Here is a 12,840-nt window from a genome sequence, read left to right as displayed (position 1 = left end):
ACAGTATATTTCATCAAAATTATAAATTTCTCGTATTCCTTAATAAAACTTAATTATAACGAAATTAGTTTCTTTTTATAAAAAAAAAACACAGACCTAATTAATTCAACGCTCTGCAAATATCAACTAGAAAGAATTGTCACAAAGATTTCTTATTTCAAGCGCCTACTTCATTACATAATTCAAGCCACTTATTTAAACAACCATTTTTTACAGTGGAAACTGGGAACAATTTATCTTTCCATGATTCTGAATATAATAATATGATTATATAGGATTGTTGGACAGTTTTGTTTACTGAATTTAATTAATGTGAAACCGCAGAGCAATAACTGGTGCTGGGAAATTTCGAGTGTTATACACAACACAACATTGCGGAATGGTCTCTGTATTTTATTGGTGACTGTACTTTTTGCCTGTTTTCGAGTGGACGGTAAGGGGCCTGATATGGCATCATTTAGTAAAAGATTATTATTGTTTGAAGTTTGGTATCTATCTGTTCTAGGCTTTGATCCCTCGAGCAAGGGTAGCTCGCCGCCTGACCAGAACCAGACCAGTGTGTAAGGCGCGTCGAGTTCCGCGGGCGCTTCAACGAGCCATAAGACCTCCTTAAGTCCTTAGGTGAGGCCCAGTAGGGCTGATCCGGAGCTGCGAACTACCTAGCGGGTTTTTCCGGGGCTCGAACACATTTGTAAGTTTGTTTGTTTGAATATGCAAATGTTTGTCCGTCAATCACACTGAACTACTTAACAAATTTTGATTAAATTTGTATAGGTACAGACGTTGTATGAGCGGATTTGGGTGATAGAGTACTTTTCATCTCACGGGAACGCGGGCAAAGCCGCTGGCAGAAGCTAGTATGTTTTGTATAAGAGTTAATAAACTTAAGTTTTTCACGTACGACGATTAACGACGTATTTTGGTTACTTTTAAGTCTATATTTTCTTCAGTGTTGAATGAAACAGTAGCAGAAATTAAAAATCTTATTGGTCACTAGTGCTCAAATGGAATAGTTCATTAAATAAGTACTACATGCTATCGCAGTACCTTTTACAAGAAGCAAAGACAATAATGTCCCATTGAAGACCTAATTTCTCTTTATAATTAGACTTTTACGGCTATTGGACTTGATAAATATCGAACGGAAAATTGTGTCGAAATCATCAAATATTCATACTGATCTTCACTAGTAGTTATTTCGACCGGAAATCTAATCAACAGTGATCCCAAATTCATGAAATATAAAATATTATTTCATGGTTGACTCAGAAATATACTTCTCTAGCATAAAAAAATACTATGACACTTATTGTGCACTTTTACTATTATATTTATTATGTCAGTTATATAGTGTGACTGGTAACTAGTAAACAAAAATTTCGGGCTCGCTTGCTGTCGCATGATCAGCTTTTAGCAGCGAGGCGCCCGCGTTATCGGAAGACTAATAGGTATTTTGGAACTTTACGCACGCATGCTAATGAAATTTTGTTGTTTTGTTATTATGATAAAAATAAAACTAATGACTACACAAAAAAAGTTTCTTTGGGAAAGTTGTTTGTAATCATGAGTACAATCACCTGTTTAAATATCGTTCACTAATTACCGGTCACCCTATATGAGTAACATATTATACTCACCATTAATCCTAGTAGGTTTCAAATGTGGCAATGTATTAGTCGTTCTATCCAAAACTCCTTTACTGTAGTACACACTATTGTTTTCAGGGTTGAATCTCACAGGGGGCGAGCTAGAACAACTCCTGGAGTCCATAGCTAGAGACCTAGGTTCTAAGTGGTACCTAGGTTCTAACTCAGGCATTTGAGTCAGGTTTAGAGGGTTTCTGTTTGGGTTGCTGTAGAGAGATGGTGGTGGTGGAGTGGCGTATAACTCTGGTGGTAGTAACTGCTCTGCTGGTAGCTGGAATGGAAATGTGGTGGTTAGATTTTGGTTTTTTTGGAGTTAGGATGGTCTGATTTTAGGGTTTTTAAGTGGATGGTAAGGGATCGGTATAAGTGTGAGACGATGAGGATGAGGATCAATTTCTAAAACGAACTTAAAGATCTTCAGGATTATGTAGTTGAAAGAGTAACCTTAGGATTTTAGTTTAGGCTCTTAATAAACTAGTGCGCCTTACCATCAACGATTACATCACTACTTACCATCAGGTGGGACTGTAGTCAAGCATTAGTTTATATCGAATAAAAAAAAAAAACAAAAAAAAGTTTTTACGAGATAGGCAGTCAATGAAGCCATGACAGGTCACCATGATGTATCATAGTGAAGTGCTATTAGCTCGTTTCATAGTCTAGTAGTGTTCTAGTAGTTCCAAAATGAGTAAAGGAGATGAACGAGTAGGAAACTCCATAGGTTACTCTTTTTCGATCAGGTTCACAATACAATTCTTGGTTTCCTTGGTTTAATTATGTGAGAACAATGTATGCAGAGTCGCTAGTGCGAGTCGCTAGTGATAGAGCAAAGTGGCGAACAATTGGGGAGGCCTATGTCCAGCAGTGGACTGCTATAGGCTGATGATGATGATGATGATGATGAATGTATGCAGGTACTGTCAGCACTTCATATAGAAAATAATAGGAATGATTCAATTTAGTAAACTATTTATTTATACTCACCAACCCACTGGTATTCAACGGCAAAGCATTTTTATACTTCAACCAATCTTCGTAAACCTTATCATAAGGCTGTCTGTGGCAATCATTGGGGCCAACATTTGGCATATGCAAACTGCTCATTGGTCCCAAACTTTGTATGCTTGGGCCAAGGTTGGGCATTTGTAAAGTTGGCGCATAGGTTGGTCGTCGGTATTCCATGGGGCGCACTTGTATGTATTGGTTGCAAGGGTCTATGTTATGATCATAGAACCTATCGCAGTTTGTAGACAAATCGTATTTGTCTGTAGTTTTTGATATGAGTGGCCTTATTGAGCTGTAGTCGGTTGTAGAAGATTTGTTAGAGCAACTGTCGCTGATTTTTCCGTCTAAAGGTATGATGTCTGGGTTTTTGTCTGGAAAAAAAGAATATTTTTAGTGCTTGAGTTGTTTTTGATTGAAGGGATTTATTTGGTGTTTGTTTTTGTAGTTATTATGTCGGTATACTGTCGGAATGGGTAGTTTACGAAATAAATCTGCCATGTTTAACCGACTTCAAAAGAAGGAGTTCTTAGTTTAACCTGTATGTATGTTTGTGCGCAATTATCTAGCAACTGGCTGAACCGATTTTGATGCGGTTTTCAGCAAGGTTTTAGGATTTTTCACAATTTAACTACCAAAAACCCTACTTTCCTTTTTCGACACAAACGTAAATTCTATCCTAACAACAAGGAGACAACCCTTTCCCCAAAAGGTCTAATTCAAAGCATAGAATCCGAGTAAATCTAATTAAACATTTAAGACAATATACGTATTCAGATAGTAATTCATTTGTCTAGCTTTTGGCCGTTTGCTCTCGAGCGGTCTTGGTCAGACCGGCTTATAGTTTAGCCTAAGTACATAAGATACCTGTATATGTATGTGTATAGGTCTCTTTGTGTGTTGGGTGGATGTGATGATGTAACTTATAGTGAAGCTGTGAGGTAGTTTTTTAATATTGGCTCGTTGATCGGATGGTCTTTCAAAGATGATAGTGAGATGGTATTCTCTTTGGAGGTTAGTCATGTCCCGGAGGTGTAAGACGCCCGCTTCTCATCGAAACCAACCAATAGCAAGTGCCAATGTGTCTTTTTTCTTAATTATAATATGTACTTACTAAGACTATTTAAACACCACTGGCAAAAAGTGAAGTGAAATATCGTGAGGAAAACTAAATAAGTTTAAAATTGCTAACCTACATTGAGCAAGTGTGGTGATTAATGCTCAACTGGGCAGGGTGAATACGCCATATATGAACTTGAGGTCACAAAAGCTCTTTGAAGAAACGAGTGGAAGAAGATTAGAGAGACCAAGGCTGATAATAAATAATAATAATGTATGACCAAGCCATTTGATACACAGACAGGGTATTCAGACTGAAAAATCTACTAGCTTTTATCTTAATCCAAAACCACAAGAAATTTAAATAAAAGTAAGCTCTAAACGCGAATTATAAACTATAAGACGCTAAATAAGGGTATCTAATAGGCGTTTGACTACATTTTCCTCTTTCACAAGTTAGTGAATATAAGTTACAGTGTACCGCCTGCTCAGTGGTATACCTCGTGTTGTGACTTCTCTAAGCTTTGGATTGGACTGGGGTATGAGATATGATACTCATAGGGTAAGCTGCTCTATCTTATGTTGTGTATCGTGTGTATATGGTGACAGAATGTGTCAGAGACAGGCTCTTATAGATGCTTCTATGAAAACCGATTCAGCGGCAGAAGGAAATAGTCAACCTTTTTTTAACACTATTTAGGTAAATTAGGTTTAGATTTATAATATATTTATTTCTCATGAGAATCACATACATAATTCGCTTACTGAGAAACAATGATTTACATAATAGCAATTTAGAGCGTACAGTAGTAGATATGGATGTAAATAACAATAACAAAAAAGTGCAAATATAAAGTAAATACGATTATAATTTATTTATATTAAACCGTATTAAATAAATTATGAAAACTATACGCTTGCTCAATGTGGGTTGGTGATTTCAAACTTATAATTAGTAAATGTAAGCCTAAGTTTTCTCACAATGATTACCTTCACCGTTTGTCAGTGGTGTCTAAATATGCTTAGAAAGTACATATAACTCGGAAAAAGTCACATTGGTACTTTGTCGTTGGTAGGTTTTGAACCCGCACCCTCATGCATGAGAAGCGGGCGTCTTAAGCCTCTGGGCCGGAAGTCACAACACGTAGCAGCCTTAGATGTAGGAAAAGCCAAACTAATGTTACATTCTCCTAAATATCTAAAGTAATAAGATTATACTGTAAAAAACTTACCCAAACTATCGACACTTTCCGACTCTTTGGTTCCTGTTAGCGGTATATTTGAAGTCTCATCTTGTTGCCTTTTGTCCTTCTCATTTTTCCCTAAAACGAAAGAGAAAGGCATATTTTATTTGATTTATGAGTGATTTTATGTTATAATTTGTCGTGAGACATACTAAATTAATGATTACGTTTTTCGGCTTACTCACGTAATTGTATGATAAATTATTTTGAGGTAGTAGCGCGACAGTCGCCGCGTTATGTGTCGCGGAATGCTGCTCATGAATATGAGCCTCTAGCAAGGCTTGAAACTAGTCGAGTTCCTCGTCAAACCGTTACGTGAGTAAGCCGATAAACATATTAATTAAAAAAGGTGTGTGTTATGTATCAAATTATTTAATGTGTGATGAATTGAATATTTTTATATTGTGAGCCCAGGTCTCTATGATTTCATTTCATGGTGTCTAAATATGTTATGCCAATAACCATGACGTACGAAAAATTCAGCAGATTTTCGGTTTATACATTGCATGAGATTTAAGCCATTGAAAAACTAAATTTATTAAAAAAGCCAAATCAATTATATTATTATGAATATTTCACAAAAACACATACAGGTACAGTCAGCCAAATTATTGATATGCAGGTAAAAAAAAATATTAATTTAGTACAGCAACAGTACATACTAAATTGTAAGCTTAACGAAACTAAATATAACCTCACGCCTATCTCCCATTGGGGGTAGGCAGAGAGAATTAAACGTCAATTATTACGAATCTCACATACTACTTTCGCTTCATCAACAGTCATCAGTCTTTTCGTGCAAGCGGTTAAGGGTACTTTTAATTTGGCTTTTCTTTAATATATCGCTAATCTGGTCAAGAACGAACGAATAACGTGACGAAACCAAATATTTTGAAACTTAGTAGCTAATCAATTGTATTTTGTATTGTATTTTCTTTTAATACGTTGCCCCACATTAGGATTTTCTCCTGTGTCGTGGGTGCGTTTACAAACATACAAGTTCACATACACATCACGCCCAGACTCGGAACAACAATTTGTGGATCACACAAAGAGTGACTTCACTAGTGTCTGTACTGAATCAACCTTTATTTTTTTTTGCATACGAGTACCAAATAACGTGTCTGACTGTACATGCATTCGAAATGAATTTTAACTTAATTATGATTTCTTTGCCTAGTATAATTTGTACGATTTAATTAGTGAATTTTCATTTTAATAGTTGGATATTATTTATGATAATACTATTTTATAACCTATACTAGATAAAATACATAGAAAGCTTGAAGAGTTTGTCTGTTTGAACGCGCTAATCTTCGGAACCACACACACTGGTTCCTCCCGCACATGCCATGCGTCCATAGACAGCACCGATGACTTACTATCAGAGCGCTTAGTACGAGTTTGCTTTACTTATAAAGTAATCGAATCAAGAGTGCGTTCGCCGCTCTGATTTTTTTCATAGGTGCCAAATAACGTGTCTGACTGTACATGCATTCGAAATGAATTTTAACTTAATTATGATTTCTCTGCCTAGTATAATTTGTATGATTTAATTAGTGAATTTTCATTTTAATAGTTAGATATTATTTATGATAATAACATTTTACAATCTATACTAATATGTAAAGCTAAAGAGTTTGTTCCCATAAAAAACCTTCCTATGTTTGTGTTTTATATTTTTACAAATACCTTACGCCCGAATACTCAAATGCTACTCAATTTTAAGTTGTACTTAAATATCGTGCTATCTCTGTCATTTTATAAAGAACTGATAGTGACAGAACTACACTTGAGAGCGTCTTAAAATTGAGTAGCGTTTGAGTATTCGGGCATTAAACTGTTAATAGTCATTGGGGAGGCCTATGTTCAGCAGCGGACGTCTTATGGCTGATATAATGATGATGATGAATTACCTTATACACGGTGTAACAAAAAGGGGGTATACATATCAAGTGCACGGTTTCTAGATAACATAACAACTCTGTAGTGTTGTGATACGTTTGTATGATGATTTAAAATCAAGAACCATGCGACACCAAATATTTGGTACCATTTTTTTAACGTATTTTGAGCTGAAACTTTGTGATTCTATTCAACCTGTATTCTTTAGTGCTTCTTGATGTATATGGGTATTTTGTTACACGCTGTATTATTATACTTACTCTCTCGCTTATTACAATATTTGCAGCAGAACACGATGGCTAGTACTGCTGTCATGGTAGCGATGACTCCAACGGCTCCCAGCACGATAATCAGCACCGTTGTCAGTTCCACCTTGACTGGCACTTGAGCTGCAACAACTATGGACTTTATACTCCTTGTTTTTGGGTAGAAAATTGAGTGAGACTATACAACGCTTGTGTTGTGTTTCGTCAAATGTCTAAGGTTACCGGCGGCCCAATTACCTCAATTCGCAATCCTGATTCCCCAACAACCCTTAAATCCTAAACCCCCAAAAGGCAACATACTTGTAACTCCTCTGGTGTTTCGTGTGTCCATGGGCGGCGGCGATTGCTTACCGTCAGGTGATCCGTCTGTTCGTTTACCGGCTTATACTATAAAATATCCGATTCTTTGTTAAATTGGGATTGATGACACGAGTGATCATAAATATATCAAGTACCAATGTACCTTTAACTGCCGCACTTAAAGTCATTTAATGATTACTTAAACTATTCCTTAGTAAAGATTTTTTTATCGTAAACGATGGCTAAGGACTGGGTTACGCAACCATTAAATGTCTATGGGTACGGCGGTAAGTCACCTAAGTTACCTAAGTCATTAAATCCATACCTGTATGCCGTTGAGGGTATTTCAGCAAACTAGAAGTTAGGGTTAGCGCTTCACTAAATCCCTTCTTGTTAAACGCTCTGACGGACACTGCTAGAGAATTGCTCGCTGACAACCCTGCCACTTCAAACTCAGGGTCATCACTGCTAACGTTTCGGAGTAGCAACCCTGTTGCCATGTCGAAGATCTGTTGAAAAAGAGACTTTATTAGATAGGGTAAAAGGTTTAAATTTTAATTTAGAACTACTATATCAGCTTTCATGTGAAAATAAGAGTTTTTTTTATCATCACGCCTTTTTATTCTCAAAGCAGTGCATATTACGGCACGGAATGCCACTGTACAATGTACACCCATATTTCACAATCTGTGTTTTAAGTCCCAAGTAATAGGGGGTGAGCTTATTGCAATATACTGGGCATAATTCCAGATTCCGCTGCTACTATTGAGAAATTTTCGAAAATAAGTCCAGTAATTCTTAACCCGACCCGGAAATCGAACCCGAGACCCCTTATCGGGTTGTCGCACTTGCGACCACTCGACCAACGTAGCAGACTTAGGTCCCTCTTTATTATTAAAACTTATTTCTATTTAGAATAAACAAAACACAATCTACAAAATTATTATTGCTACCTTAAATCTGAAAACAAAAGAAAATTCTTAGAACGGAAAATTTTGATAATATCTTTTTATTTTATACCAATATTGTGAAAAAGATAAAAGATAAAAGGTCCCAGGGTATCTTTTGTGAAAGAAATATAGTTTATCTTTTGTATATTGTGTTAAATATAGATATATCATTGGCTATCGATGTGTCTTATTACTGTCACTTAGGCTCAATATAAATAAATCTCGAGCGACATATTATATAATGCTTTTTGTTCGCGTTTCTTTATTTCTTTATTGTGTGCGAGTAAAGACAAATGATATTATGTGTTGTATTTTTTTTTGTATTGTATTATATTGTTTCGGCTTTTGTTAGTTGTATCTACAGGTGTCTTTAAGTTTTGTCATTGATTCGATTGAGAGTAATTTTTTCAAATTGTGTTGAGATACGTTTGCGCATACATTTGTGTATTATAATATCTCCTGTGTAGTGGACTAGTTAGACAGACTGGCTACCGTGATCGAAATAGATAGTGAGATTAACTTTAATATTTCTTGCGTAGTGGGCTAGTATACTTTTACAAACATACAAGTTCCCATACACATGACACCCAGACCCGAAACAACAAATGTGGATCACACAAAGCGTTGCTCCGAGCAGGAATTGAAACAGGTACACGCTACACGGCAGCCGGTTACCCAGTCACCCCGCTAACCATTCAGTCATGATGCAATAATTCTTTGTTACCAGTTTAAATCGCAACGTCACGCCTTCTATCCCCGAAGGGGTAGGCAGAGGTGTACATTACGGCACTCAATGCCGCTGTACAATATACACCCACTTTTCACCATTTGTGTTATAAGTCCCATGTAAAGGTGCTCCCACACAGCGGTTATATAACGTTATACAACAATGTGTAACAATAACATTTGTGTTTAAACAAATTATAACAGTGGTTGTAGAGTATGTTACATGCTATTATAAATGTTACACAATGTTGTATAACGTTATATAACTGCAGTGTGGGAGCACCTTAAGAGGGGGTGAGCCTATTGCAATACACTGCTGTATGGTGGTGTACCAGTTTAAAAATATTAAAAAATCTATAACTATTGAGTTACTTTCACTTACTTCTAATAAGAAGGACTGGTGGATGCCACCATCATGTCCTGGCGTGCAGTTCAGCGTCAAAGAGTCGTATGTCACGTTGGTGATCTCACACGATTTCGGTGTCGACGGCTTATCTGTATAAAACATAATAAGGGTTAAAATCCTGTGAACTGAAAATTTAATTAGATTACTGCTTAACTGAAATACAAATCTGTGGTAACTAGACCATTCTCTGGGAAAAATATCATTATACCACAGACGCTAGAGAGTACCAGAGATGGTAGAGATACCCAAAATAAAAATGGGGGTAAATCATCCAATGACTTCTCCCGCCTTGGGCGAGGTGAGAAGGAGTGTCTAAATCACATAATGCCGCTGTGAAATTTATAAGTCCCATGTAATAGGGGGTGAGCCTATTGCCACAATGCCATATAATGGACATAATTCCAGACTCCGTGTTACTACTGAGAAAATTTCGAAAATCCGAAAAAATCCCAGCCATACTTTGCCCGACCCGGGAATCGAACCCGAAGCCCCTTGTACGGCAGTCGCACTTGCGAGCACTCGACCAACTAAATAAATCAGAAGATATTTTTAGAGGACAAGAAAACTTTTGCTTTTGCTAATCTCTTTCGAGGTTGTAATATGACTTACCAGCTGGTAGTATATGAAAGAGGCACGGCTTTGTCTGCCTTCCCACGGAGTTGGTTCCCGAGCACTGCACCCAGCCGTAGTCTGATGATGTGTTCACCATGTATACGTAGGTACCTGATACAAATTGCCAGAATTTAGTTTTAATGATAAATAATTATTTAATAAACAATGAATAGTAAATAAAAATATTATCTGTCTTGTTGGGAGAATTACAATTAAATAGTTTAATGTTGGACAACGCAATTCTTTAACAATGCAAGTTTTTAACTATGTTATGATTTGAATTTGAGGAACCGGAGGCCGATTTACCCCCCTTCCCAATCTTCCCAATCATCTATCCCACAAGGACCCTTAAATTCCTAACCCCCAAAAAGGCCGACGACGCACTTGTAACGCTACTGGTGTTTCGGGTATCCAAGGGCGGCGGCGATTGCTTACCATCAGGTGATCCGTCTGCTCGTTTACCCGCTTATACTTACCATATAAAAAGACAAATCATAATCTAACCTGATAGAACAGAATAGAAAAAAACAGTTAGGGTGCTGATAAAGAAATGTGCACAAAAAGAATATAAACAGAATGAAGACATTAGATACTAATATGGTACTTACCTGGAAGATTGGTTACAGTGCTCATCGGTGATGTGGTGAGCTCGTGTTTGCTGTGAGCCGAGCTGTTGAACCACCAGTGGTAAGACATTGACTCCTGTGGACAAAACATAGTATTATGTATTAGTATATTTATTTAAGTGTGGGAGAGCCATGCTTCGGCACGAATGGGCCGGCTCGACCGGAGTGATAGTTACCACAGCCTTACAGATAACCGACGTGAAACAACGCTTGCGTTTTGTTTCGTTGTGTGAGTGAGCTTACCGGAGACCCAATTACCTCCTTCCCCAATCTTCCCAATCCCCAATTTCCCAACAACCCTTAAATTCCTAACCCCTAAAAGGCTGGCAATGCACTTGTAAGTCACATTGATACTTGCTGTTGGTAGGTTCCTAAACCGCACTTTCATGCATAAGAAGCGGGCATCTGAGACCACCGCGACAGAAACATACTTTTACACAGTAACAAAGAAACATATTTACGTAAGAGTTCATGAAAGACAAACAAACAAATACTCCCATATAAATAACAGTAGGCACAGATAAATTAAGTTTAACAACATCACGTCAATCGTTCAATGCATCAGCGAAAATATTCATTTCCGATTTAAAATGAGACACTGGAACTCATTACGACAAATAAACTGAATAATACGCTTTTGTCAATACGCATCAATTATTGCAAAAAGGAACGTTGTTAATTCCAAATTGAAATAATCAAAATGGCCGCTTGCGACTGTTGTAACGGACTTTCAAAATGGCGACGGTATACCAATTAATATTGGACGTTGAAATCAATGCGTTTTCAAATAAACCATTGTGAATTATTTATGGGATTAATGACGGACGATTTTACATTTCCGTGTCATAAAGGGTTCGGATGAGTTGTGTTTAATATTGAATTGTTTTGTGTTGTTTACATGTTGGCGCGGTGGCTGGGCAACGGGCTGCCGCGCAATGTGTAGCAGTCTAGATTCCCACACGGAGCAACTCTTTGTGTGATCCATCAAATGTTGTTTCGGGTCTGGGTGTCATGTGTATGTGAACTTGTATGTTTGTAAACGCACCCACGGCACAGGAGAAAATAAATGGGGCAACGTTTTTTTTTTTCTAAAGTAGGTCAAAGTTTTTTTTTAACATTCAACAAAACAAATTTACACTTAGTTTTTTTAGTATTGAATAAAGTATAAAACTTTATAATCAATCATTTGTTATATAAGACCAAGTACTATTGTAATCTTTGAATTTGACTTTACACAATCACTACCAATCTTATTTTTCTTAACAGATATTATTCGCTTACTTTTAGTGTTGAAACTCTTATATGCTAAAATATGACAATTAAGAATCATATTTTAATCTTAATCTAAAGCAGACAGCAAAAACATTATTGTAACTAGTTTTGGTCTAAACAGAGAATGAGTGCAAGAATAACTAGATTTGGTTTTTAAGCTGGGCTAAGAAAATATAATCGCCGGTTCCTTGAATTTAGTTACCAGAATCGGATTAATAATGATTTAATAGAGTAAAAATATTTTATTCATGAGAGACAGTCGCACCGGTACTGTTGATACAAAACAGGCATGCATCTTATATTCTCAATATATTATTAGCTGAAGTTTGTTGAGAATAGCCAAAGTTACAAGTTGGTCTCCATTTGTGTTTGATAATTTTGAAGCCTTATTATAGTCTGTATAAATTTCTTTTATCACGTTGCACCACAAATACTTGCGTCCTATTTTCTGCATGTGCGATATACGTGGGTGCTTTTTATAAACGTATGAAAAAAATTTCACGTGCAATATGACACCTAGTAATCCCGAAATAACAATTAAACCCGTCTGGATCAACATGAATCTGAATCTAGGCTAGCTGTTTTTTGTGGAATAGGCAGGAAAACGAGCAAAATATACAAATGTCCACCTGATGAGTAAGCGATTCGCGAGCGACTCGCCCATGGAGTACCCAGCAACACCAGAGGATATCACCGGTGCGTTGCCGGCCTCATTTTTGTAAAAGCTTGGTCCAATCCTTGAGCATTGCCAAATAACAATGTCTGGATCAGTGACTGAAAGGCTAGCATGGTCCAATCTTGATGCTGTTAGTCTTTTAGGTACCCT

General features: G+C 36.9%; 1 protein-coding gene across 4 annotated transcripts in view; it reads right to left on the bottom strand.

Annotated features, from left to right (window-relative positions):
• The window catches only part of LOC118276605 (nephrin-like), a 477,612-nt gene that overhangs the window by 2,287 nt on the left and 462,485 nt on the right, over positions 1-12,840 (bottom strand). For 3 of the 4 annotated variants that reach the window (XM_050699883.1, XM_050699882.1, XM_050699884.1), the window contains 8 exons: positions 10,725-10,818; positions 10,114-10,227; positions 9,481-9,593; positions 7,748-7,931; positions 7,117-7,254; positions 4,940-5,029; positions 2,631-3,022; positions 1,638-1,917 (listed from right to left, as the gene is read on the bottom strand). In XM_050699883.1, coding sequence (XP_050555840.1) covers positions 1,638-1,917; positions 2,631-3,022; positions 4,940-5,029; positions 7,117-7,254; positions 7,748-7,931; positions 9,481-9,593; positions 10,114-10,227; positions 10,725-10,818 — 1,405 coding nt within the window. The remainder of the gene's footprint in view (positions 1-1,637; positions 1,918-2,630; positions 3,023-4,939; positions 5,030-7,116; positions 7,255-7,747; positions 7,932-9,480; positions 9,594-10,113; positions 10,228-10,724; positions 10,819-12,840) is intronic. The other variant, XM_050699885.1, reaches the window with a different exon arrangement.

Source organism: Spodoptera frugiperda, chromosome 17, assembly GCF_023101765.2.
Source record: "Spodoptera frugiperda isolate SF20-4 chromosome 17, AGI-APGP_CSIRO_Sfru_2.0, whole genome shotgun sequence".
NCBI lineage: Eukaryota > Metazoa > Arthropoda > Insecta > Lepidoptera > Noctuidae > Spodoptera > Spodoptera frugiperda.
This window is presented reverse-complemented; position numbering and strand designations above follow the sequence as displayed.